This window comes from Ceraceosorus guamensis, assembly GCF_003144195.1.
Source record: "Ceraceosorus guamensis strain MCA 4658 unplaced genomic scaffold IE81scaffold_14, whole genome shotgun sequence".
In the NCBI taxonomy this organism is placed as follows: Eukaryota; Fungi; Basidiomycota; class Exobasidiomycetes; order Ceraceosorales; family Ceraceosoraceae; genus Ceraceosorus; species Ceraceosorus guamensis.
This window is the reverse complement of record NW_020290009.1, coordinates 116,141-141,834: the sequence shown is the minus strand read 5'-3', so window position 1 is coordinate 141,834 and position 25,694 is coordinate 116,141. Positions and strand designations below refer to the sequence as shown.

Here is a 25,694-nt window from a genome sequence, read left to right as displayed (position 1 = left end):
ACACCGTGTCAAAACAATTACAGCGTGCTTTAGTTAGCACACTACTGTATTCACATGGTGATTAGAAGAAGCGAACCTTCCGGTGACGACTGAATTACAGCATGTCGTTCCTGACGCTGCGCTACGTACACACGCAAACATTAATTAGTGTGCAAGCATCCACATTCTTGAATCGTGACTGACCCACGCCTCGTCTCACGCTCCGGGCACGGACATTGCTTTCATGCTTACCTTTGACTCAGGACTCCACGTCCGCCGTCCGCTATAGGATACGCTTGTAGTCTCGCGACGTGATGCTCGCAGCGAGAAAGACATCCACGCAGCACGCTTTGCTCTTCTCCTCGGACTTTTGAGATCTAGCGTTCCTCGTCACTGTACTTCGGCGTTCTAGTGGCAGGTATACGTCTTCCATAGGCCAGGACTTGTGCCAGCACACCTTGTTGGACGAAGTAGGGCTCTAGGTCGACTTCTAGGACAACGTTTCGCAGCACTTCGGATAGGAAGCACAAGCCGCCATACTTGATATGAATGGCGCAATAGTGATTGAACGAAGCCGTCAAGTGCATCACCGTAGGGGCGTGTTCTTCCGAAAAGAAGATGGAACTAACGACACTGTGCCTCAGCTATCAAGGCCTGAACAGCTCGCACGCAGAGTCGTGTAGATGCTGAGGGAAAGACGTTGCGACAGCGTTTCCGCGCGGATGAACGTGTTCCACCGTGCCTCGACAAGGACACCCCGCTCCCCCGCCAGTCTGCGCAAACGAGACGTCGGACATCGACACTCATCTCGCCCCGACGCTTTTGAGCGACGTCCGGATGGTGCACTACTGCTGCAGCTTCACCGTCATGCTTATCGCTCCGAAATTCCGCGAATCCTTGCTCGATGACTGATCTCATCGGACCGTCTGTGAAATTTGCTTTGGGATTGACTTGATCTGAGATCGTCGACGGGCCGTTGATCAGCTCGCCTTCCTTTGCCTATCGTCTGCAAAGACGTCGTTTTTCCGCATAGCAGAATTTGGTACTGATTACGCTGTCATTTGCGAGCCGGATAGCGCTATATACCGGAGACGGACCGCGTCGGTCATGTGCCTCCTCAAGGTCCACCCACAGCAACATCTCGCGGAGCGTGCGCATGGGCGGAATCTTGAAGTTGGAGTTCATGTGCGAAGCTGACCGATAGATACATGGCGCTTGCGTCACGACTCGGACCATCGTGTATACATAGGCATCAAGCAAGCACGGGGTGTCAGAGAGGCGAAGAGTGGACAAGCTAGGTGGCCTGGAAACGGAAACAAACTGCGTTGAGCGACGATCGCGTGTATGGACGTGCAAACAGTTTTGCGATTCAGGCAGCCTACACATTCAAAATTCTTGTCGAATACAATGACGAGTCTCGTCAGGCGTGCAGGCGCTCAAAAGACGCGACTGTCGCTCGTTTTCTGGCTGAGTCTTCTCTCTCGATCCCCGCGTAGTCTGCTGAACGTCGATGGGAAAGCTCGCCAATGCTGTGCCGTTGATTGATGCTAAGAAAGTACGTCCGTACTCGTTTGAGGCCATCGTCTGAAGCGGCGTTCGGAGAGCGTGAAAGTCCTTCCGCTCATCATCGAGGCAGCCAAAATCATAGCTTGCTTTCGCGGCTAGCAGTCTCGGCCACTTCTGCGCCTTCGACTGCCTCGCAAATCTGCGATGAAAAGCAGCGAGGAGTTAAGTCATCAGCACTCCTCCAACACCAAAAGCGAATTTCCAGGCACTCACTCCGTCGACTGTCCTGACAACCCACAGCGCGCCCTCCTCGGTCGTCAGCCACCTCTTCCCGATCTCTTCGTTGTCTAGCTGCGTCTCCGCATTTTTCAAGCTCGACGCGGCCTTGAGCAGACCCCAGACGTGGCTGGTGACTTGAGGTCCCACTCCACCCTGTGCTCGAAGACTCGCAACAGCAACCAAGCTGGTCCTCAATCTTCCTACCTCCCAGACAGGTTCCAGAGCAGGAGGCTCCTCAGACGAGGCTAGACTGGGGGGTGGGTTCGGAGCTGCGAAGGTGTGCGGAGGGCTGAACAGTGGTCCGTACTCTCCATCCACGATGAAGACCGGCAAGTCGGGGTGCGATCTGCCCAGAATCTTGAGCAGCTTTGAGGAGTGAGGAGTGTAGATGTTGTCCCAAAGCGCATTCGCCGCCTCTTCGACTCGCGGCAAGAGCTCGGGCGTGATTTTCCTGATAGGATCGAGGTATAGAGAGAGAGGGTGGTAAGTGACATTTGACTTTCTTCAGCTGAACCTTGAAGCATCACTCTTACCTTCGCGGCTCCGTGGGCAGTGCCTGAACTAGCTCCTTGTCCTCTTCCACAGCTGCGCGAAGTGCAGCGAGATTATTGATGACCTACGAAAGAGCATGACACAGGCCACATCGAAGGAATTCAGTCAAGTGACGTGTGCTGCAAAAGAGAAAGACAGCGACATGGAGAAAGGCACGCACTTTAGGTATGCCAATGAAACCGATACACTTCAGACCCGTCTCTCTCATCAATTGAGCTCTGTTGAGCTTCTCTTCCAGAGAGAGTCGCAAAGCTGGCGAAGCGACAGAATGTCTGTGCAAAGCCGCCAAGGAAGAGCTGGCGTTCAGAGTGACGAGGGTAGCGGTCTGTGAGGTGCCCAAAGCATCCATCTGAGTAAGCCATCTGGCAGAAGGCCAGGCAGCGCGAAGATGCCTGCAGCGCATGGTGCTTCCAGACTTACTGCAAAGCAGCCCCACTCGTTCCATCCCACCTTGCGATCCTTTGCTTCCTGGTCGATCTTGTCAAATAGCGCATTCAACTTCTCATCCCCCGGGCCAGCAAGGGGACCCGATTGTCTACCAGGCGGCAGCGTCTTGCCCGTATGTACTGCCGAGGGTCTCGCAGCGAATGTGGGCGCTTTGATGAGCGACTTGAGCGCCGTTGGTAGCGAGCGCGACATGATCGGGTGCGCCTTGCCTCGAAACGTGAGATGCCCAGTGTCTCAATCAATGCGCTGCCAGACTCAGAGCTTCGAATGCCTCGATGGTAGCTTACCTTTAGACGTGGGGCCTGCAGTTGGGTCTCTTTCTGATGGTCTGTTAAGCGTATAGGGTGGATGTACGTCCACAATGATGAGAGAGAGAAGAAGGCTTTGATCAAAGTACAGCTCCGTCATGTGCAAGCCAGGAGGTGGAGGACAGCCGCGATCACCTTAACGTGCCGACTTGCCGGGTGCAGGGGCGCGCGGGGGGCGAGGCGGCGAGGCTGCTGAATAGTCATGCATGCAGAGGACGCGACGATGTGCAGCAGGGCCGCCGGAAATTCCGCGGAGACCGTCGCCATCCCCGTCAACGCGCGGTACGCGGGTGAAGAGCTCACCACGGCGGCGATGCCGTCGCCACGCGATGTGCGCTTTTGAATCGCAAATCGAGCATAGAGATCCCCCATCCACCATGCCGGTCCCGCCTTCGGCCTCAGTCTGACATCTCTCCTGGCCGAGGCCAGACTGGTCACCTGCTCCTTCTCGTCAGTCATATACCTAAACCTTGAAATTAGAGGCGTGACTTGGACACAATGCCAAGCCCCTCAGTCGCACCCATCGTCGCGCCTTCCACGACTTCGACGAAGAGGTGGGAGCCACCAGCAAGCATTGCTGTCGCTCTTCCCCTTCCCTCGCGGATATACCCATCGTCATTGCCCGACGATCAGAAGTTGTCGACTCAGGACTCGACCGATCTTCATATCGAACGAGATGATGTGCAGTGGGAGGATTTGCATCCCGTTATGGGCGCAGCGCTGAGGTCGGCAGGCTTTGAGCAAGTGGACGCATCCGCGCTAGACAGGCTCAGCAGGGACTTTGACGCCTGTAAGAAATTTGTCGCCGCCCTTTGATGCTCTCGGAGCTGCCGCTTACCCCATCACATCTCTCGCCCAGTCTTCACCACGATTTGCGCGTATTCAGTACTTCAAGCGCGGACCAGGCGTGTGCAGATTCACGATGTTGCTTCCACCTTCGAAAGTCTCGGTGACGCTTTCAGCATGCAAGCCCTCAAAGACTTTGCGCATGGTCCGACCCCGTTGCCGAATGTCGACGAGATGACTCGCGCTGCTGATGAGCAACGAGGCGAGACGACCAGGCATGAGCGGAACCTTCAGCACTTTGCTGCCTCCGCCGCTGCGCGAGAAGCCGAGCGCGAGCAGAGAGCTCAGCAGGCTGGCAACACTCCAGCATGGGCGATGCTCGGAAGCGGATTCTTGGGGTCCAGTGAGCGGCGCGAGTCAGAATTGGAAGTCCTGCACGTCAGCAGCAGCGAAGATGGCGCGTCGGACGAGGAGGCCAATGCTCGCTCAAGGTCTGGCAAGAGGAGGCGCTTCGCCCATCAAGTGCCGGCACGCGCTACTTGTCAACGTGACAAGATAGTGCCGACGTCCGCCGATGATAATCCTGAGCATGTTTTTGGGGTACCAGCCAGGCTTGCGGATGACGTCCAGTGCGAAGAGATACCTGCTTGGCTGCCCGCGTTCCCAGATGGCCACACGTGGAAGCGAACACCGGTGAGCCGTCAAGGATCATCTCGCAGCTGCACCTTCGCGCAGAAGCTGACGTGCGCTCGCATCTACAGGTGTTCCCACAATCTACTTCCACGTCACTCAGACCGCTAGAGCTTGTTGAGCTCAAACTTGAGCACTCGAGACTCACGCAAGAGGCGCTGGCTCGGTTGATCAGAAGTACAGATGCGGCGAGTTCGGGCTCGAAATTGCGGGCTCGAGCGGTATCGAAGTCTCGCTCCGATGCATCTTCCTGGGCTCCTTATGCAAAATCTATGGAGGTAGCACCCGCCTCACCACGCAAGGTTGAAGAGCACTATGGGACGCGCAGCCGCACCAGGACGAACACACAGCCGGCTGCTCAGGCGGACAGCCCGCTTAGCTCACCGCCACCGTCTCAGCTTACATCCGGTGACAATGCACTCGCATCGTCAGACGCCGCAGATGTCTCGACGCCAAACGAGCCGCGCAAGCGCGCAAAGCTGGCTCTTCGTCTTCGGGTAGGCAGCAATCGGTCGAGCAATGCGAGCGAGGTGTTTGACGGCGCCTCATTCCCCACTAGCCATGGATCGATGGGGCCTCCAGTGTCGTCCTCCCCTGCGCCCGTCGGCGCAGGTAGCACCATCGCAACCGATGAACGCTACCCCAATCCTCCGATTCCTCAATCTGCCATGGTCCCTTCCTCGATGCTGACACCAATGTTCGAGTCCGTGGCCCGAGCTAGGCAGCGGCGGAGCGCGAGCGTCGCCTTTGCAGACCCCTTTGGATCGGCAGGCTTGAGTCCATTAGTGACCCGGACAGGTTTCACGCCTGCCACGCCGCGCGGAAGCACGAGCGGACCGATCTTCTGGTCAGACAGCGAGCAATTCCAGCCTCGTGCTTCGTCTTTCAACACCGAGCCACAAACACCGGCCACTGGATTGTTGCCTTCTACTCCTTTCGTTTACCCACCTACACCTGCTGATGTGTATGCCTCTCACGCACGAGGCTCTCACACGTTGACTTCACAGAACCCTCGAGCAAATGGTGGGACGCCCGACGCTGTGGAGGAGGAGGACCCTTTGCCGCAGGCGGTTCACTATAGATCTCAGAAAGTCACAAAAACCGCTCGCAAATGAGGCACTTTGACAGGCAAGGATGGCACGGTCAAATCTACGCCAATTTATCTTATTACACTAGAACCCCTCTCACTGCGGTCTTCTACCCTCTCGGAGCAATCACGCCACGTCTTCGCATGTGATGTCGCCGTCATGGCACTTATTACTTTATGGTGGGCCGCACACGCCAGAGCAGTCTTTCAGGCAATTGACCACCTGGCTGTTACTGCAAAGCCTGCAAATTCCACCTTCTTGGTAGCAAGACTGCGAACCTGGAGGATCTGCACGGCCATTGCGGTTCGCGATCATGCGTCAGCCCTTCCCTTGTCTGCGGCAGCCTTGCGCAGGGATGACTGTTGTCTTGCGTACTCACCGATAATGGTGCTCAACGTTTGGCCACTTCGCTTCGCTAGACCTTTCTCACCACGCTCTTGTTGCGCGCCTATGAAGATCAAGATGAGATTGGCCCGCTGCGTTGTGCGCGATCACATCGATTGGGACGTACCTGTGCGACCGTCTGAGCTCGTGCTGGCCGAGCGCGCCAGCCTCGCTGTGACGAGTATTGCTGGCACAGCCAGAATGAGAAAGGTGCGGAAGCGCAATTGCATCGTAGAGTAGCAGGGGACAAGAAGAGAAAAGGTCGCCGAGGAGTGGCAGCAAAGAACGTAGGGGATGTTGGTCGTGCATTTTCAAGACCAACTCTTATAACACAGCTGGGCCGACCCGACGAGACTCAGCAGTATTGCTTGGGCACCCGGAAAAGCCTCACGGAAGCCGCATCCGAGGCAATGAGCACGTCAGCATTTCATTTAGACAACGGGTGCTAAATCTTTGACGTCACTAGCACAGGTCAACCAAGTCATTCCGCCCGGACTGCGGTCTTCACTTGCTGCGATGCGGACTGTCGCGCTCATGTCAACAGCACTGACCAGGCGTAAGAACATTGATCCTGCCAATCAGCGGATCGAGTTATCTAATTTGAATTCTAGGGATGCGAGAGAGCTTGATGCTCGGCGTGAAGCTTGTCACTCGGGGCCAGGTGCTTCCTCTTCAATCAGCATTGGGAAGGGTTTGACGTGCAGACTTGGTTGCAATCGACCTCAGTGTTGCAGCAACACAGTCTGCAGCTCCCGTCGGAAGCAATGAAGCAAGTGTAGCGCTTGTAAACTTCCCATAGCGATGCAGATCGACAGCGACGAATGGGAAGCAGCCTTCAGCACGCAGAGACCGAAGCCCGCAACAGCTTTTGACAACCCAAGAAGTCGCGACTTACGGTACTGGGTTAGCATACCGCTTTCAGCAGGTGTGGAGTCACGCGACTTGACCTCATCTGCAGAATGATTCGAGAGCCAACGTTAGCTTGGCTGCTAGCTCGCTCGATGGCTGGGTATCCCTCATGTGGGCCCGCACAGCTCAAGCTGCATGCTTACTCACCGACCCCGACTACCGACGCTGCCATCGCCAGGGGAAGGCTGGCAAGCTGAGCAGTGAGCAGTAGCACCGTCAGGCTCAAGGGAACGAAGAACTTCATGCTGAGCAAACAAAGATATTGAAGGTATGGAAGGAAGGTGCGAGAAAGTCAGCCTGCCGCCTATGAGAGGAAAAGCAACACCCGTGGATAGGCCTTTATATACCTTTTCGAGGGGATCCCGACGTGAGAGCTACTCTTCGACATTGCAGGACTTGAGCTATGGGCAGTGCGAGTCGCTCACCAAGGAACAATCTGGCGCGCTTCATTTCGATAGCGATGATGCACTTCCGCGTTCCAAAGTGCATATTTATGAGCGGAATAGGAAAGCCGACCACAACGACTACTCAGATGGTCGCAGGCATACTTGCGTATTGGTTATTCAACGTCTCTCACAGCGCCACACGTCGTGAACTGCGCATCGAAGGAAACAGGATGCTCCTGCCTTCTTTCGGCTGACGATCCTTCGATCATCTAGGGCCGCTGTACGGGCGGAAGTCGGCTGCCAATTCTCACAGTCTAGGTGCCTTGCAGAGTTGTAGCCAGCTGGCGACGGCCGAGATCTCCAGCTTCGCTCTCACCCTCTGCTCCATCATCGTTACACGAAGGCCTCTCGGACCTGGGTAGCAAGCCATACCCGCAAGACAGGCCTTACGCCATTTATGTAAATCTGGAATAAATGGCCGCAACCAAGTTTTGCCCATTCAGCGCATTGCGATGCGATACATCGCGACCTCCTTCGTCCTGAGGCTGAGCGCGTCAGGTCATCCAAGCAGAGGAGAGAGTGTCCATCACATCCTTTGCCTGCAGCGGCATCTCTTCAGTGTGAGTATGAGCAGGCGGAATGTCCTTGTATGGGAAAGATGTAGCACAAGAGTCGCAGCCGGGCACACATTTCAGACAAGAGTGGGGGAAATTTTGATCGGATTTATGGAGAGAGATTTGGGGGAATTGGCTTTTCTTGGTTTCACGGATCTTTCTTCGGAGCGTAGGTTGTATTAAAAGGCTTTCAACGACCCCGCCGCATCGGTTGTCTTCACCCTTCGTGATCGACTTGGCTATGGAGAAAAGGTGAGCGCGGTCGAAACCTATGAGCAGGAGGCATAAATGTAAAAGGTCAGTGAGGCGGTCACAAGAGTCGTGAGTGCTGACGCTTTGCAAGTAGCCAGATGTCTGATATTTCACATACACCTTTGAGTGGGTTGGCCTCGGTCGAAACTACTGGCCACAGAGGTACTTGCTGGCCGCGCACCCGTCGCCACACAGATGCTCGATCCCGCTGCTGCAGTCGTAGCAAGGACCGTTCGGACCTGCGAAGTAGCACGTTGCGGGGTTCGACGCCGACCGAGGCTCTGGCAATCGCGGAGGAGACAATCGTCAGCACTAACCTCTTAGTCTGTCGAGCAGCCTTGGGAGTTGGGCGCGCAATTGAGGCAGGTGAGTTCGTATCCGTAGGCACAATTGTAGCACTTTCCGCCCCTCTGATTGTCGACGTAGCACGTGTAGGTCAATTGGCGCACTGTGACTAAGCACGAGTAAGGAGTCATGTGCGCAAGCCACGTTGCTCGTCAGCGACTGACCCTCAACGCCCCGCTAGTCGTAACGGCTGAACGCCGCAGTGGCGACAGGAGACTATATCGCCAGTGCCCAAGGGTAGCAGCTCTTTGTAGCCACGTCGATGTGCTCTCGCTTTGCTCGTTCTACGCTGTGCACGCGCATCGATGTCCCCACACGACAGGCGAGTCGGCTAGTCTCGATACCACTAACCGTGAGCCCTTCTAGCAAGCCCAAGGAGCTGTATGCGCAATTCTGGCAAGTCACTTGTAGTCCGGTACCGCAAGCTAAGCAAATGTGCTGCTCAACGCTGTAGTAGCAGGAGGCACCTTGAGTGTGTCCCGCGCACGAGCATTGGACGATATGCATCAACGAGCTTGCTCGTCAGTCTCGTCTGCATGTGCCGGCCGATCGTCATTGCCGAGCGCTGTTTTTCAGCCAAGGCTGGGAGGCTGCAGTCATTGGGAAGACTAGAGCACGGCTCGACGAACGAATCGCTGCTTTGCTCTATCCTGTGTCCAGCGGCTCACATGCTCGAAGGGGAAGACAGAAAATCATGAAAGCAAGGAGGTGATTCTCTACTCACGCAACTCCGAAGCACCCTCACGCGCCACAAGCGCAGCTAGAAGGGGCGGCGGAGAGTCTCAGTTCAGTCACAGGCCTCGCTCGTCCCACGTTGTCCCAGTACTCACTTGGAGCATCCTTGGCGTCTGGCGAAGGGCGGCCCATGGCAGGCGAGACCAAGGCAATGGCAACGACAGCCAGGAGAGCAGCGTTCAGCTTGAAGGCGAGCATCTTGAGTTTGAAGTTCAGCTGATAGTAGAGTGAGTGCTTCGAGTCAATTTGCTTGGACTGTGAAGAAAGTGAGGGAGGTTTGAAGGCGCAAAGTTCCCCCTTTATACCTTTTGCTGAGCTCAATTCGCGCTCCATCCGACTACATGCTGCCAGCGCAGCGTTTCGAGCAGCAGCGTCGAGCGAAGACGTGGTGCCGCGAGCTTTGTCATTCTGACTGCTGAGGATTGGGTACTTGCACAGCCATATGACTGGCTCACCCTGCTCTCATTGCCCACTTGGTCGCAAGGGACGTCGGCGTAGCATTTATTTGGTCACTTTGATTGCAAAAGTGGCATCCGGTTTAGCACTTCGATCATTGGTCCGATTGCCACTGGACGGTCCGCGGCCTTGAAAGAAGCGCTTCGCTCATTGGTTCAATTGCTATCGGACGGTCCGCGGCCTAGGAAGAAACGATCGAGCGCTCTTGAAGAGTGCTCATTTTGTCTCGGACTCCTGTATCCGTGTCCATTGAGACGTGGACCTTGGACTAAGACATCAACGAATGTATGATCAGCAGGAGGGCTGAGTGAGTGAGTGCATCGACACTGCTTCGATCGTCGCGGTAGACGCTCCCATTACGTCTCGAGGATCAACATTCAGCAGCAGCATTGATTTGGGAAACAATGTGGTGTCTTCCAAGTCTCACGATTGGCTATCAGTCTTGCCAGCAAAGAACAAGCCGCGCCCCGCACTAGAGTGCTATTGACAGCCGCGAGTCTCTGTCTCAACCCTCCCGGGTTCAGAAGCCTTTTGTGAGCCAGTGGTTGCGAGACTTCGTCTCGCCCTAATCAAGAGCTGTGGAGCCGCGCGCCAGAGTCTGCGCTGGCGGGTTCTGGCAAGGCTTCGGGCACCCGCCAAGAACGCAGGGCGACAGTCTGGAGAAGCAGCAGAGTGGACAGCTTTTGTGCTTCTTGCGGTCGCTGCTAGCCTCATCAAGAGCTGCACGAGCCAGCAGAAGGCCGGAAATGACCGCCGTGTATGGGAGGCGGGTTGGAAACACTTTGGAGGTATCGTTATTGGAGGGACGGGAGTGACGGAATGAAATAAATGTCAGCACCAATGACCCGGTAGTCTTCAAAATTGATTCTGCCCGCAGCGCGGCACAGGCAAAGCCCGAAACACAGCCAGCCACAATCGATGGGGCGTTACGAGTAAGGTGCTGAAGATGGAAGTAGAGGACGAGTCTGGTCACTGGTCGCAAACCTGACTCACGCGATGGCTGCACATCCGAAACGACTCCCGATTGACGCGTCTCGAGAGCATTTTCTGTTGCGACCAGGCGGTCCATCTCTTGATTCAGTGGACGTGCCATGCGATTCGCAAAGGGCAAATGGGCCACTCACGAGACACCGCTCCAGTACGCTTTTGCGAAGACGCCGAGGCAGGGGCAGCGAACGCTGCTGCAGCCAGGACTACGCAGATGCCAAGGCCCCAGATTTTCATTCTCAGAGGTGCCTTTGATATTGGTGAGGAGGCTTTGCCGGACGAATGAGCACGAAAACTCTGTATGGCGATGCTGTGATGATTAGCGTTGGGCGCGTCAGTACACTCTAGGCACTCGTCGCACGGAGCCTTATATTGAAACGGTCATTCGCAATCTGGCAAGCTTCGTCTCAGCTTTGCACGAATAGTGAGCGAGAACTGTAGAGGTCCCCATGCTGCTGTCCTGTGATGTGCGAGTCCCTTCGTGTACACGGACATCAGCCCCTGCTGCTCAAGCAAAATGTCCGTCGCTGCGAGGCCGTTCTGCTTGTCTGGCCACTCACATTTTGGCAATTTGGGGTGCAATGCAGAGAGGCTCGTCTCACGATCGGTCCGCTTGTGTGACGTTGCTAGCTGTGCCACACCGTGTCCAAGAACGGTCGGCTTGCGACCTGCGAGACATCACATCCCAAGCAGACTGGTTTCACAGATTGGCATAGTCTGAAGCAACACAAAGGGTTGATCAACATTCATATGGCGGCACGCACCATCAGGCACATTTGCAGCCGCTGGATGAATGGGAGTACACGGCGTCATGCCTTGGACGAGTGTGACCTCTCGGAATCATTGGACGTCGGCTCTATTCTGGGTCCGTTAATTGTTCCAAAGCTGCCGGCTGCTTTGCCAATTGCTGACGATAGGCTTCCGTCTCCGGCGACGTCTGGACGGGCTGTGCGTACGGCTTGAGCGATCCGTAAACCTCGTCCGAGACAATGTCAAACTTTGCCACTTTGCCGTCCGACGTCCACTTGTTGACAGTGATGCGCTTGAAACTGTTTTTGTTGGCATCCTGATCATCGAGGGTAAACAGATCACTCGTCAAACTACGTCCTTGGTCGCTCTGCATCACTTTGCAAGAGACAGGAACGCACCTCGTAATTGGTCTCGGCCCTGGCATTTACCCTGACAGAGAGACCTCCTGTGTTTTTGTCGGGTCCCATGTCCACGGATCCGGTCTGCATGACATTCGTCGTCTGCCACTGTGGCTGTGCGTACTTCGGATCTTCAAGCTGGAGCGAATTAAAGTAAGTGTGGTTGATCTGACACGGCAACGGAGGCAGATTGGCGTTCAGCATCCAGAGCGTCGCTATCTCCGTTCTGAGCGCGATTGTACTCACACTTGTCTTGGTATAGTCTGGATTGTACGTCACATCTAGCGGGTACGAGAAGGTCGAGGCCAAGAAAGTGGCACCGGCGTGCATCGAATTTGATGATCCATGGGCCTTTTGGTTGATTGTGTTGGCCGCGGATGTGCTCGCGTACTTCTGCGAGTTTTCAAAGTCGACCGTCTGCGACCAGGTGACGCTGACGGGGTTTCTGCGGCTCGGTTTCTGAATGCGCGCCTCGATTAGAACCGTGCGAGGTGTCCTTGAGTGGGTGAAGCTTGTGAAAGAGCCATTTGTGCTGAGGTTACCTTCGACGGAGCCAGTGCTGATCAAATCGCCACCTTCGATCACATGCTTGTGCAGAGCGCCGGTGGTGCGGCCAGGGACCGTATCCAGGACAACCTGTATGTTGCCCGTGACGAACCAGTATGTGCCCAAAAGACGGTCCTTTTCGCCGCTGACCACGTCGAGCTTAATGTCATGTTCTTGGCCATCTGTCAGAGAACCGAGAAAGGGAGTGATGTCGATGTGGTATGTCGGTTGATTGTAGGCCCCATATGCAGCTTGAGGTCGCCATATGAGGTTTTGGATTCCGCCGGTGAAGATGACAGGGTACGGCAGGACGATGCCGGCAATTTTGCCATCGATCGACAATTGAAGCTCCCTATAAGGACCGTGCCTAAAGATGCCCACGCTGCTGAGATCAGTGGTAGAGCTATTGTAGACCGCATCTGGCAGATTCGTGTACCAGAACTCTTCTTGTGCTGTGCCTGAAGCAAAAATCTCCACAACGGCAGTCGCGGCGTTCGAAGGGAACTTGACTTTGGTCAATCCATCAGTGTCAGACTGGTTGGGCCCGCCAAGCTCGAAGAAAGCGTTGTCATCGTCAAAGCCTTTGGCAAGGGGCAAGATCATGGGCGACGCATCTGCCAAGGGTGCCCTGATGCTGTTCGTCTTGTCTTCTGAGCGAGGCGCTCGAGGATCCGCGATAGAGACTGTCAGGGACAGCGTTACTGAAGAGAATCAAGAGCAGCTGTGAGTGCCATTCGTGCTGCCCAGGCAGCGCCCCGTTAAGCTCACTATTCAAGTAGCCGGTGTAGGTAGCATCGACAATGTTAGGGTAGTCGAACACGAGATTGCGATCCTGCTTGAACAAGTCAAAGTATTGATCGACCTGCTTCTCGGTGGACCACGTGGTATCGCTGACGTTTCGTGGTTCCGCATTGTCCGTTCGCCAGATCTCCGTGCCGCCAATCTGAACGCTTCCGAGTCTGTCGAATTGCCTGCCAATCGAGACGCCATCTTGTCGCATGAGTAATCCGCGCCACTGCAATGGATCAGAAAATTCTGCAGGGAACAATTTGGGCGAGTACTTGAGGACGGATGGTTTGCCATAGCTGGTTTGAGAGCGGCAGCATCAGCGTCATTCTATTGGTGTGCGCAGGTGATACTGCACGTGCTCACCTATGACCGAACACACGCCTGATGAGGACGATGGTGTGATTTTTGAGTCCATGCGATTCTCCATAGAGCCTGCTGGGAGGGGCTGGCTCAAAGTTGAGCAGAGGTTGCGCCTTCTCCGGCGATGGTGCAGGTGTGGCTGTGGACGATGGCTCAGCTTGCGGTGTTGCGCTTTGCACCGTGCTCGCCCCGCTACCAGTATCTGCGTCCGTGCCTTTACCGGCGCCTTCGTCCGCACCTTTGCCGTCATTGTTCTCACCGCTATCTTCCATGATCCCACTTTGCGATCGGAAGCGCGACTTGGAGTGCGCCGTCTTCGAATTGCCTTGCAAGGGATCCTTCTCAGACTGGAGGGTCAAGGACAGACTGACGCCCGTTGAATACTCTTGCGGCTCGCTCACGGCAGTGCGCGTGTACAAGTAAGATTCCTGAAGAGGCGCCTGGCTGCGTCGGTGCTGCACCAAACCTGACAGACTGGTCGGACGGCGAGCTTTTGCGTGGACGCCAGGAAGCAGGGCGAGACATAGCAGAAGGACCGCGGAGCCAGCCAGAAGGTGGAACAGTCGCAGCGATCTCGTTGACCTAGGCTTCACAGCAAGGTCGGCCATCTCGATGGATGATGGACGATCAAGAAGCAAGATGCGGGCTTGTGGACCGAGCGGCTGTAATCTTGAATAAGATGTGCGCTGCCGTTGCTGCAGGGTTCTCCACGCGCGTGCGGTACCGTAGCGGTAGGTGGCCTAAATGCGCTCCAACTTCTGATTAGGCCTCTTTGGTGCCTGGAACCGCTGAGCGCCTTTTCAATCACAATGGAAGTCTTGCTTTGGGGTGTTAAAGGGGAAAGGGAGAGCTGGGAGAGGGGATAAGGGCTCAAGAGATTGAGATTGTAGAGCTAGCAATCAGAGCCCTGGACATTATATAGGCGCGAAGAAGGACTGACGCTCTGTGCTGCTGCATGCATGCTCCACTCTTTCAGCGCCCCGCCGGCAATTCCTCGTATTCCGACGCTAAGCGCTCGCGCTAGCGCTACCTAATCGAAGAGCCGCACACAGTCTGATGAGTCAGAGTGAGTCAAAAGTGTTGACAAGCACGGCAGGAGTCACGAGTGAGGGAGCAAGTTTGAGTCGTGGGTCCATATGCAAGATGAGATTGACGATAAGGGTAGAGCGAGGAAGAATTGAATGTTCCATAAAGAGCCGTGTTCCTGATGAGCCGATCCCCGGTGAAGGCGACCACCGACCATCCACGCACCCACTCATTCAGCTCGTTCTGTCCTTTCAGTGCTGCTACTATACTGCCCTTGACTCCGACTGCGACTACCTGGGATGCATCATCACTCCACTCTTGATTCGTTGACTGCGCCGTCATGGAGGAACCATGCAAGATCGGCCGGAGTCGAGCTCGAGGGGCGGTGCCCATCCTCGACTCCTCGAGATTGCGCCATGCAGCCTCGTCCTCTCATTTTACTCCTCGCTGATGCGTTGCTTGGCTGCGTCACCCCCGTCGCTGTCCGGCCCGCTCAATTTGACGCGTTGTTCGAATATCCAATCAAAAATGAAATCGCGAATGACTAATGAAAGCCCTCCGCTCCAAGATTGCCGTGCCATGCCCGTTCAGCGGTCCAATCACTGTTACAGTCGTTGTATCTGCAGCATGCAGCAGACGCTCACTCAGCGAAGAGAACGTGAGGAGCTCAAATCACGAATGCATTCTGCCTGGCGATGGTGGCAGATCCTCCTTCAGCTACTCCCACACCGCAGAGAGACCACAGTCGAGCGTCTGGATAGCAAGAAGTCATTGATGGAGATTTAGCAGACTCGAGTAGATGCTCTTCTCGAAGGCTCTGTGATGATATCGTACTGATGAGAAAGGGAGATGTGTATATATAGGTGCGCACGCCACATGCCTACATCAAGATGAATATCACGAGACTAATCGACTCACGACGGCGCTGTTTGTCTGCGCGACTTACACGGCGGCCATTCACGATTGCACGCGTTGCTGCGCAAAACGGACCAAGGCAGACCGTCGGTCGCACAGAAGGCGGCCTGACAATTCGTTGTCTCAGGACGAGCTTCGATTTTGCGACGCACATCGATCGACTCGTCTGGGTCGCTCAGTCAATCGGATTGCCTGGCCCATCACTCAACTGACTCAAGGCTCTTGCAGCAGATCCGCTGAAGTAAGCGCAGAAAAGACGAATCAGCCCTTAGCCTCCTAAACAGTCTGAGTCACGAGTCACACAGTCGAGTTTGATGAGCGTATATACGTACAACATGAATCGTAGCTAGGCAGGCGCAGTGCTTTAGAGTCATCGCATCTTTACGAGGCTGTACGTGTGGTTCTAAAGCCTGCCTTCAGCAAAATTCTTGCTTAAGGACCGTTCGTACCTCAGCTGATGTACCCGCTCTTACCTCTTCATGTTGGTAGCGGTCTGAGCTGACGGCCTCTCACTGTACGCAGCCACTGCTGGTGAGACTGAGCCCAATTACGAGCAAACCTTGCGCTTTCAAGTCTCAACTGCATAGATCAATATACGGAAGCTGACTGACTGACCACGAACGATTCCGACTACGCCTCCGAACAAGGGCGCAGTAGAAAGGGATCAAGAGTACACAGCCTCAAAGAATTGATCCCCGCTTCCCGCAATCGTGAATGCAAGGCATCCGAGGTCCATTGTTGAAGAAACGGACTGAGGACGGGAAGCGTGTCATCAGTAGCGGTGCGCGGGACTCTCCAGCTGGCAGCTCTACGGGCCAAGCACAGCTGAGACAGGGGCCTGCGCTCAACACTACCGTCGATGCTGCTGCAATGGTCAGCCTTGCAGCAGCAAGCAGGCATGCAAAAGCCCGCCAAACGCCAAGGAGCTGCATGCTATACCCGTGCTGTTACACGCATCGAAATTATAGCAGTGGCAAAGGGATTTCAATCGCGGAGATTTACAACACACACCTACACATGACAGGTATGCGTGGGCGCGAAGAGCAGGCCGAAGAACTCAGCCCGGAAAGAGGAGAACAGGGGGCAAGGGACGGGTTGTTGCATGGCTGGCAGGCTGCATCATGGTCATGCGACTAGCTGTTGTGAACCTTTTCGATTGTCGCCAGCACTTGAGTCGGACTCGTGACGCGCTGCTACCGATATCGACCCCGTGGGGCAATTTGGAACCTATCAATGAGAAACCTGCAATTGCAGATGTGGATCGTGAGTCCGGAATGGTGCATGTCTCGAATCAGGAATCTTGGCTATAGGTACAGCCCCTGACCCAACGATAGGGGGCGTACGTCGTATACCGCTGCATGCATCGTGTGACACGAGACACGCTCGTGTGACGGATAGATGTGCCAGCGTACTCACGGGTTATGCTGCCGACAAGTCACCAGCGTCGAGCAGGTTGAACTGACGATGAACAAGGCGGTGCACTCAGATTCCGCCTTGCGCTTGCGGAAAGAGCGCGGGTGCTTGCTACGCAATTTAGCTGGATGGCGAGCAGCTATATAGCTACATTGCCAAGCAGGTGGTCTGCGACATGCTGCGAGGTGGCTCGCGGGGTTAGGAGAGCCACGGTCCCGAGACAAGAGTCACGATGAGCAAAGAGCATGCAGAGAACTCGTAACTCACACTCGTGAATATCACTCGAAGTCTCACGACTGGCACGACTCTCCTTACTCCGCGCGGTGGCTTTCGCTACGTCGACGCGAGCAAGACCGTAACAAGATCCGAGATGTCAAGCGGCGAGCTTAGCGTGGAAATCGCGGCCAGGCACCTATAGCTGCCATATCAAGTTTGCTAATTGTTGGAAGTCCGCTGTATAGGGCAACATCTTAGCCCTGCGAGTTGCGCCTAGCTTGTGAACTCAAGAAATCAAAGAGTCACGGTCTATATATAGGCGTATAGGGTGAGTCTGTCTGGTCTTTGACCTTTGTGTTTCTCATTCGGCGACTACAGTAGTCCTGATTCGGTCTAGGATTCGGTACTTGATTCGGACTCGCAGCTTCTAATCGTCTCTCGGTCCGTTCATTAATTGGTTCGGAGTTTTGACTTTGATCAAAATGTTTGACATGCATGAACCGCTGTATCGCGAACAGGCCGTGAACGCCGGTTGCAGAGCTTCTTGCAGCAGCTTTAAATAACATCTGCAGCAATTAAAAGTGCTGGTAGCGCATATATGCGATGCATGTGAGTCTCGTCTCACGCGGGGCTGCTGCACCACAGCAACACGCGCGCGATCGAAATAAGCCTGCAGCGTAGCTCACGGGCGCGCGCGGTGGTAGACAACACCGACCACCGTGCTGGAAACACGCTCCACCACCGATTTGCACCCTCATACACACGACTCAGACTCGCGCTGACTGACGTCTCGGAAGCATCGTGACACCTCGCGGCATGATGCTGTTGCAGCAGCACTGAGTTCGTTGCGGGGCACATCACCTCAGCGCCAGCATCTCCCTTCATCACGACATATTCCTGCCCTCTTTAGCCCATCACGCGTATCCAGTCGTGCATTCGTAGAGCTCTGGAGCCCCACGCGGGAGCAAGACGCCTTGTACCACTCAGAGAGTCAGAGTGCATTTCGCCCTCTACGTTACAACTTTCGGCATCGCGTCCAGCAGCGATAGAGCACCTCTGGACGCTCTTGCACGGTGGAAGTCTTTCCAGGGCCTGCTGAGCACATTTCAGTCTGGACGTTACTCTGCTTCGGGCGGTGGAGGTACCGTTGCCTCTTTTTGGGAACTCCTCTTCCTTGGAGTAGCTCCCCTTCATCTACGTTCAAAAGCTCATCCGACGTAGCCATCATACACTTGCCGGCTGCTCAGTCTCGATCATCTACTCGGCGTAGGTCATTCGTGGCGGTTGACCGACTCTCTCCACGCATACATCAATCACATCGAGACCCTCGCAAGGCGAGCAGGCGCATCTTGGGACAGCACCGGACCGGACCCCAGAAGGACTGCATGCTAGCCGAGTACCCTGTTTACGGGGTCAAGGCTTTGCGCAGCTGTTTGGCAAGCTTCGCTAGCGCTTGCAACTCGCGGTCAGATCGCCCGGCATGTCCTCTGCTCGGGCTGGTGCTGGGTCAGGGGGAGCTGGATCAGCGGGTAGGGGGTCGTCTAAGATGGGAAAGTCCATGTCGCCGCTTCCACCTAAATCTCCGCCTCTGTATCGAACGTATTTACCAGCCACCGATGGCGTAAATGGCTCAAGAAACACAGCCTCGAGCTCCACGCACGAGAGTGTGCCGAGTCCCGGCTCGCTCTCGAGGTTAGCAGCATCCATTGAGGACATGAAAAGGAGAGCGCAGGATTACAGAGAGAAGCTGCTCCAAGACGACAAGGTGGAGAAATTGTCGGGCGCAATCTCTGCATCATTCAAAGACAAAGCGAAAGCCAGACTCAAGACTGGAAGCATTGGGAGTGGAAGCGCATCACATCCTCTCCGCGCAAGCGCCACGCCATCCCTTGGCACCGGCTCTCATAATGGAGGCGCATCGACTGCGACGACCACTGTCGGAGTCTCGGAGTCTGGACCAGCTCAGAGCCCACCTCCGCCAGCTCGCAGGATCAAGGTCAAGCTAGATCCCGACCGTGCCTCAGCCTCAGCTGCACCAGAGACTCCAGCTCCTCTTGCACCTGCTCTTCTGCAAGGGGCACGCTCGGGTGGTAGCTCAGGTGCACCTGCGCGAGCACGCTCAGGCACAGCTGAGTGGGATGGAGACGACGATGCTGGTCCCTCGAGGCCTGGACGGACGTACGGAAGTAACAAACGCAAACGGAAGCGTGAGAGAACCAACGTCGATTCAGACTCCGACCTTTCGGACCACAGCGAGACCCAATCACCTTCGGCAAAAGCCACAGCTAGCACACCTGTCGCTGCAGCGCATCCGGGGCTGCTGGCTCCTGACGCGGGTATTGGGTCTCAAGGCAGCGCTACGGCAAGTCGACGAGGCTCGCACATCTCGTCTGGACAGCAACAATCTCGTGATCGATTTTCGCTCTCGGGCACGCCTCTGAACATCAAATTGAAGCTCAATCCAGCGCCACGCAAAGCTGTAAGTTTCAGCAATCCATTCATTGTATCTGTCTTGCTGACACCTCCCTGGATCGTGCAGCAATCCTCGTCCCAAGCAGTCACTCGTCTTGGAACCCGACAAGCGAATGGCATAGCTGGACCGCTTCAGCCCGCTGCTATGTGGGAGCTGCCGAAGACGACATTTGAAGTGCCGAAAGTGCGGGCACCAAAAAGCGTGCGCCCCTATCCTACGCGTCCAGTCGAAGTGACGATGGACTTCTCCGCTCAAGATTGGAAGGAGCGAGAGAGAGAAAGAGATAGACTCGAGGCATATCAAGAAGGCGGTCCTGGCCCTTCGACGGCCATCAGTAGAGCCAAGGACAAGCGAGGAGAACAAACGCCTCACAACATCTTTCAGGCTTACGCCGACACCTGGTTTCGCACCATCACTGAGGACGACCTTGCGTGGCTCGCCCCGAAGGTAAGTACCGCTGAACGGTCATTGCATTGACGGTGTCGGCTGACCTCTGCCAACGTGGACCATCGATTTCGACAGTCACCAACGCTTGCCGACGATGCTCTGTTCCAGTTTCCGCCCCTTGGTAGGCCTTACAACGAAGTGTGGGCAGAACAGGACTCTGGCGAATCGACCGCGATTAATGGAAGCATGGATGCGGAGAACAAGCCGAATGATTCGCTCGCAATTCCACCACCGCCCAGTTTCGAACCTCGCTCCTTACGTGACGAGCATGCAATTGGCGTTTCAAATGAAGATGCACGGGTGGGGCCTTTGGCCGAGCGTGTGCTTTCTGCGCTCTTGCCCGTCAAACGTCCTTCGGCTCTACGCCCGGGAGCACCCCAAGATACCAGCCTTCTCACAAACACGAGAGATGCATATGCTGCTACCTCTTCTACTTCCGGTCCATCCGGTACAGGTGGCCTGACCAGCACCCCACTCGATCGATATGCTACTCGCGCCGACAGCAAACGGAAGAGTCCTCCGACGCACGATCCTGCGTCCCTGACACGGTCGAACGGAGCAAATGGATATGCTGCACCTCCAAGTGCTCCGCCACAAGATACAAGGGAGTTTGAAGAGCGCCTCAAGGGTGAGCTAAGGCTGCTCGACGCAATCGATCCTGAACCTGTGAGTAGATGAGAGCATGAACGCGGATCGACCCTGATCCTCAGTCGCTCATTGACAGAGCATCCTGATCTGATTTGACACACAGACTGATTGGGCGGAGCGGAAGGATGACGAGATCTCTTCGGCCTTGCGAGACGTTCAGCGCAGACTGGCTGCTCAACAGGGCATCAACAAAGCTCGCTGTGAGCGTCTACACGAAATTGGCAAGCTCCGGATGGCGCATCAGCAGTACACGAGCTTCTTGGGCACACAAGAAAGAGAGCTGGAAGCACATTGGCACAAGCGACAGCAGATCATCAAGCGCAGCTTGGCTCCCAAGAAGAAGAAGAGCGGGGCTGCTGCAGCGGCAGCAGCAGCAGCGGCCGCGGCGGCCGCTTCTGCCGGCACGCCGGGTGACTCTGCGGGCGGCTCTACCCAAGCAGTGGGCCCCGACGGCAAGCCTCTGCCAAATGGCGTCCTCGCGCATCACACAGGACCTACGCCACCGCAGTTCGACGAGAAGTTTTACGACGCATTGGAGAGACGCAAGCTTCTCAAGTACGGATTTGCCGACCTCTTCAATCGGTTTCCCTGCTCATGGAAAGTCCCAGAGCCTCACGAGAGCGTCTTTGCGGATCTGCAAAACGAGACGGATCTCGGACTCTTGGAGTCTTCTTAGCCCGTCCTTGGCGTCTCTCATGAGTGAGACCTGCCAGGCGTGTTTGTCGCTGTAGGCCATGTTGAAACTTCTGTTGCATCGACGCATACCTTGACGTGCCGTGTAACATCACCGCATCCCGCGCAATTGTCCTCACACCTGCCATTATCCCCGAGGTGACCCGTGTCCTGACTATCAAATCGAATTGCATACGCACTCGAATGCACTCAATCGACTGACCGCAATCAAATCACAGACATGACAACAGGACAAGACACACACACACACATGTGTGTAACCTTATGCGTCCTCCACCTTCCATAGGGGCGCCAGGGCCAGAAGGCAGACCGCAAGGACAAGCGGAAATGGACAGATAATGGATTCATTGCATGCACGGCTGGGGAAATGATCGTTGGTTGGGGGGGGGGGGGAAATCTGCTTCTGCGGCTTTGCTTCTTGGAGCTGTGATGCGAGTGTGCCTGAATGATTGTCGATGGGAGAATTCGAGCGAGATGGTGCAATGTTGGTAAGGGAAGACGAAGTGCGAGGTTCGCGCAGGCAGCGCTTCGAGTGAGGTCACCTTGAACACTTTTGTGCGAGGGTGTACAGGTTGCGCGTGATAGTGTGGGCAACTTCGTGCAGACAAAACACGAGTCATTAGCGAGAATCAGCATAGAGATGAGTACAGGGGCTGGCGAAGAGCGCGACGCGGACGTGCATCACGCCGGGATTGGTGGGCGAGCGACCGTGAACGGCGATACTGCCATAATCGTGTGTTTCATGGCGCACACCACTGGTCCGGACAACGGTCACCGTGGTCAAGGGTGCTGGTGTGCTTGAGCCTGCCAGCCGTCCTCCTCGTCATCCTCGTAGTCGCCTTGTTGCTCCGCCTCAGACTTGAAGGCGGGTATGGCAAGCATATTTTTGTCAGTGTCTGCCTGATCACTTTTTATAAAGGCGGAACGTTCTTCCAGCTCACCTCTGCCATAGTATGGAAGACTTCAAGAGCAAATGCATTCATCAGGCCGGGCGTGACGCGCTCTGCAGCCTCAAGAGCTCTTCGAACATCAATGATGGTTCTTTGTGCGTCCGCGTTGTGTGAAACCGCAAGGGAAAGCTGCAACAAAGAATAAATTTGTAAGCTCGCGAAGCGTATAGGCGACTACACACCCAGGTCGTGAGACATACCTGCTCGAGCACCGGCAGGAAGACGCCGTGCAAAGCCGAATTTGGCTGGGGTCCTGGCTGAGCTTGACTTGCACCATAATCAGGGCCACTGCCCCCTGTGCGCGAGAGCTGAGCAGCCGCAGCACCTGGATCCATGCTTCCGTCGCTACCGCTGCTCGCGCCTTTCTGGTGCGAGTGCAACCTGAGTTCGTCCATCCTCCTCGTCTCCTCCTCCACTTCGTCCACTCCTGGCGTTCGCTGATAAGCCTGAGCAGCGTCGTACGCTTGCGCGTACCCGTTTCCGCCATCATGCGCATGCTGCCCATTGTGCCCTTGACCTCCTACAATTTCGCTACCTGCACGAGCATGACGGGGAGGTCGAGGCGGGGTGTCGGCGGTAACAGGCTCCAATTTGGCGCCGTAGTCTCTCGCCTGTACGGGACCTGAGCTACCTCCGATGTTGTGAATCGAGGGGTCTCTAGTGCGACTAGGACCTGAAATTCCCGCTCGCGTCTGTCCAGCACCCAAACGAACAGTTCCGCCTGCAGAACCCGATCCGCCTGAGCCAAAAGACCTCTGAGATCCATATCGGTCTTGGGACACGCCGTGATTGGTTTGTGGAGGCGTAGGTAGACCTTTCTGCCCCAGGCGCCCGTTCGCTTGGGACGCATTGTACGGATGGAGGTCTTGACCTGCCGTATGCGCAATGTCCGCCCCGCCAGCTCTGCCCACTGTCCCTCTCCTCACAGTGCCAAAGTCCCAATCATCTTCTCCAGCATCGCCGACCTCTTCTTGGGAACGACGCTTGTCATCACCCTCGTCGGGACCATCTCCGCCCTCTGCACGCCATCTCTCGAGCCTCTCTATGAGCTCGGTAAGGTAAGAAGTCTTCTTGGCGTTCCTGATGAAGCGATGCTTGAGCAGCTCGCGTGCGGTGGGTCGCTGGGGCAAATGTGTGCATCGTGAGCTTGCGGTCGTAGTGGACAAAACCGACAAGATTGAGGCATTATGTTATTACTTACGTTTGCAGGATCTCTCTGCAAGCAATAGCTCACGAATTCCCGGAAGGGTTTGGAGAAAGCCTGGTCGAGCTGTGGTGGAGGATTCTTTGGAATGAGAAACAGAACCTAATTGGGATGAAGAGGGCGCTAGTCAGTCACTAGCCGGCGTTGTCAGGTAGCGTCAAGATGCGCCGCTCCGACGCCACTGACTTTCATGGGATGCAGATCAGCGTAGGGAGGTTCTCCCATCGCTAATTCGATTGCTGTGATGCCTAAACTCCAAATGTCGGCCTTGAAGTCATATCCACTCTGCTTGATCACTTCGGGACTCATCCAGTAAGGAGTGCCCACGAAGGTGTTTTTCTTCGTCATCGTAGCCGTCAATTGCCCAGAAACACCAAAGTCAGCCAGCTTAACATCTCCGCTGCTAGACAGCAATATGTTTGCCGCTGCGGATTTCACGAGAGGCAGGCGAGTGAGCGCGCAAGAAGCCTCTTTTGCGCCAAAGAGCAAATGCGTACTAGCGCCTGGACGCACCTTTGATGTCTCTGTGAAGCTTGCCCTCGCCATGCAGATAGTCTAGCCCCTTCAGCAGCTCGCGTAGCACGATGGCGATGTAATCTTCCCTGAAGCGGCCCGGCTTCATCTATGTTTTCGTTCGGCGAACAGTCCCATCGTGAGCGTTCGCGACAGAGTGGCGTAGGAGCATATGCTGTATCTCACCAAATCAGAGCAGCTACCACCACTGCAGTACTCCATCACGATCCAAAGATTCGTGCCCTTGAGCCATGACCCGTGATATCTGAAAGGAGGCACACCGCGGCGCAAGCGTCAGCTCAGCTCTGCGATACATTGGCAAAGAATACATGTTAACTCCATGGCGCACATGTGGCACTCACTTGGTCACATGCGTGCTCTCCATCTGGCTCAATATGCTGATCTCTTGCTGGATATCATCGATCTCATCCTCGGCACTTTCCAGATCAATGATCTTGATCGCTACGGGCTGCCTGGTGATCTTGCTGAAACCTTTGTACACCTCACTGGTGTCCGATCGAGACGCATTAGAGAAGTGGGGAGGGGTCAGCGTTGCTGACAGAAGATAAGGTTCGGACCTACTCATGAAAGCACTAGGTGCCATCACACCGCCTCTTCTAAACTCATCCGTCTGTGTTCCACTAGCGCGCGATGCTCACCCAAAGGAGCCTTTCCCGATCCTGTCTTGTTTGACGTAGTACTCCTCCGGATCGGAGCCCTGAGGGGCGGCCTGAGCAAGCATGGTGATGTGGTTTGTCAGGAGTCAATGAGAAGTCGCGGATGCAGGTGGTGTTGAAAGTCCATGGTAGCGCTTGCAGGCCAGCGCTGGCAGATCCGCTGATTCGCACATACTAGGCGTGTAAACTTACCATCTTGAATGTCTCGCTGTCCTTCGAAAGAGTAGGGACTGCCCCTATCCCAACCTCAACGAAATTATACTGATCCTTCGCACACGCGCAACAGCGAGTGCTTGGGCGTAGCGTGTGATGGGACTAATGAAGGCGGACCTAGCAGACGGAATGGAGGGCTGATGCGAAGCTGATCGCGGCTGATGGTCGAGAAGCGATGGAGCTTACCGCACGCCGACGACGGGCGCTGATGACGGCTTCGCTTATCGGACAGCTCTAGGCTGCGTGATGATGGCTGCTCGGAAGCACAATGAGAGATGAGGTGGTGGGCGATGGCTTGGGTCTAGACAGCATGAAAGCGCTGAGAAGCCGTTCGTCGTACGCCGTACAGCATGGAGGAGACATGCTTGACCCGCTCAACACCTGCGCTGCTTGTCGCGCTGAAGAGCAAGGAGCTCCGTCCTGACACGCAACGTTCGCGCGCGGTGCGGGTCCCGCCTAAATCGATCCGCCGAGGGGGCTTGCATCATCATCAGCTGCTTGCTGCTGTGCTGCTGCTGCGACTGCTGCTGATGATGCTGCATATGCTGCATAAGATGCATGCATGGCAGCCGCGCCACACGACAACCGTGGATGCAGCACGCGTGTGCTCCGGCCGCTGCTGATGTATTCACGATTGCTGGGCGCGCGCGTCAGCATTCGTGATTCTGATACACGATCGCCGCGCCTGGGCAGCGCGCGAGTCGGGATCATGCAGTCACAGCTAAAATGTAGTCGTGACAACATATCATGTGTGGTGCTA

General features: G+C 55.6%; 7 protein-coding genes across 7 annotated transcripts; 3 read left to right on the top strand and 4 right to left on the bottom strand.

Moving 5' to 3' along the window:
- Positions 1-1,621: 1,621 nt before the first annotated feature.
- IE81DRAFT_333897 (hypothetical protein) lies at positions 1,622-2,955 on the bottom strand (the record flags this gene model as incomplete). The annotated part of the gene is made up of 5 exons (XM_025515390.1): positions 1,622-1,684; positions 1,759-2,215; positions 2,298-2,380; positions 2,477-2,641; positions 2,737-2,955. The coding sequence occupies 5 exons, from the start codon at positions 2,953-2,955 to the stop codon at positions 1,622-1,624; spliced, it is 987 nt and encodes a 328-aa protein (XP_025371205.1).
- A 614-nt stretch (positions 2,956-3,569) lies between these two features.
- Positions 3,570-5,662, top strand: IE81DRAFT_345987 (hypothetical protein; the record flags this gene model as incomplete). Its single annotated transcript, XM_025515980.1, has 3 exons — positions 3,570-3,861; positions 3,931-4,550; positions 4,619-5,662. The coding sequence occupies 3 exons, from the start codon at positions 3,570-3,572 to the stop codon at positions 5,660-5,662; spliced, it is 1,956 nt and encodes a 651-aa protein (XP_025371204.1).
- Positions 5,663-5,809: 147 nt separating this feature from the next.
- IE81DRAFT_345986 (hypothetical protein) lies at positions 5,810-7,172 on the bottom strand (the record flags this gene model as incomplete). The annotated part of the gene is made up of 5 exons (XM_025515979.1): positions 5,810-5,922; positions 6,015-6,083; positions 6,147-6,191; positions 6,915-6,971; positions 7,076-7,172. 5 exons carry the CDS (start codon positions 7,170-7,172, stop codon positions 5,810-5,812), a joined length of 381 nt encoding a protein of 126 aa, XP_025371203.1.
- Positions 7,173-7,674: 502 nt separating this feature from the next.
- On the top strand, positions 7,675-8,219 carry IE81DRAFT_44925 (hypothetical protein). Its single transcript, XM_025517355.1, has one exon. The coding sequence runs from the start codon at positions 7,827-7,829 to the stop codon at positions 8,109-8,111; it is 285 nt and encodes a 94-aa protein (XP_025371202.1). The 5' UTR covers positions 7,675-7,826; the 3' UTR covers positions 8,112-8,219.
- Positions 8,220-11,559: 3,340 nt separating this feature from the next.
- IE81DRAFT_345984 (hypothetical protein) lies at positions 11,560-14,154 on the bottom strand (the record flags this gene model as incomplete). Its single annotated transcript, XM_025515978.1, has 5 exons — positions 11,560-11,769; positions 11,852-12,019; positions 12,098-13,098; positions 13,166-13,482; positions 13,550-14,154. The coding sequence occupies 5 exons, from the start codon at positions 14,152-14,154 to the stop codon at positions 11,560-11,562; spliced, it is 2,301 nt and encodes a 766-aa protein (XP_025371201.1).
- A 4,299-nt stretch (positions 14,155-18,453) lies between these two features.
- Positions 18,454-21,472, top strand: IE81DRAFT_44642 (hypothetical protein). Its single transcript, XM_025517354.1, has 4 exons — positions 18,454-19,595; positions 19,656-20,036; positions 20,112-20,702; positions 20,788-21,472. The coding sequence occupies exons 1-4, from the start codon at positions 18,597-18,599 to the stop codon at positions 21,358-21,360; spliced, it is 2,544 nt and encodes an 847-aa protein (XP_025371200.1). The 5' UTR covers positions 18,454-18,596; the 3' UTR covers positions 21,361-21,472.
- Positions 21,473-22,077: 605 nt separating this feature from the next.
- On the bottom strand, positions 22,078-25,100 carry IE81DRAFT_44623 (Pkinase-domain-containing protein). The gene is made up of 10 exons (XM_025517353.1): positions 24,914-25,100; positions 24,704-24,774; positions 24,407-24,550; positions 24,231-24,309; positions 24,045-24,153; positions 23,718-23,956; positions 23,529-23,633; positions 22,528-23,448; positions 22,319-22,456; positions 22,078-22,235 (listed from the first exon to the last, which is right to left on the bottom strand). Exons 1-10 carry the CDS (start codon positions 24,914-24,916, stop codon positions 22,158-22,160), a joined length of 1,887 nt encoding a protein of 628 aa, XP_025371199.1. The 5' UTR covers positions 24,917-25,100; the 3' UTR covers positions 22,078-22,157.
- Between the last annotated feature and the right edge of the window lie 594 nt (positions 25,101-25,694).

What these genes read in the sequence shown, in the direction of transcription:
- IE81DRAFT_44642 (XM_025517354.1), top strand. Translation starts at nt 18,597, where the DNA reads ATGTCCTCTGCTCGGGCTGGTGCTGGGTCAGGGGGAGCTGGATCAGCG. An exon ending in TTGCGTGGCTCGCCCCGAAG is followed by an intron (nt 20,037 to 20,111) that starts GTAAGTACCGCT and finishes CGATTTCGACAG; the next exon opens with TCACCAACGCTTGCCGACGA. An exon ending in ACGCAATCGATCCTGAACCT is followed by an intron (nt 20,703 to 20,787) that starts GTGAGTAGATGA and finishes TTTGACACACAG; the next exon opens with ACTGATTGGGCGGAGCGGAA.
- IE81DRAFT_44925 (XM_025517355.1), top strand. Translation starts at nt 7,827, where the DNA reads ATGCGATACATCGCGACCTCCTTCGTCCTGAGGCTGAGCGCGTCAGGT.
- IE81DRAFT_44623 (XM_025517353.1), bottom strand. An exon ending in GAGAGCACGCATGTGACCAA is followed by an intron (nt 24,310 to 24,406) that starts GTGAGTGCCACA and finishes GCCTCCTTTCAG; the next exon opens with ATATCACGGGTCATGGCTCA. An exon ending in TCTTCCATACTATGGCAGAG is followed by an intron (nt 22,236 to 22,318) that starts GTGAGCTGGAAG and finishes CCCGCCTTCAAG; the next exon opens with TCTGAGGCGGAGCAACAAGG.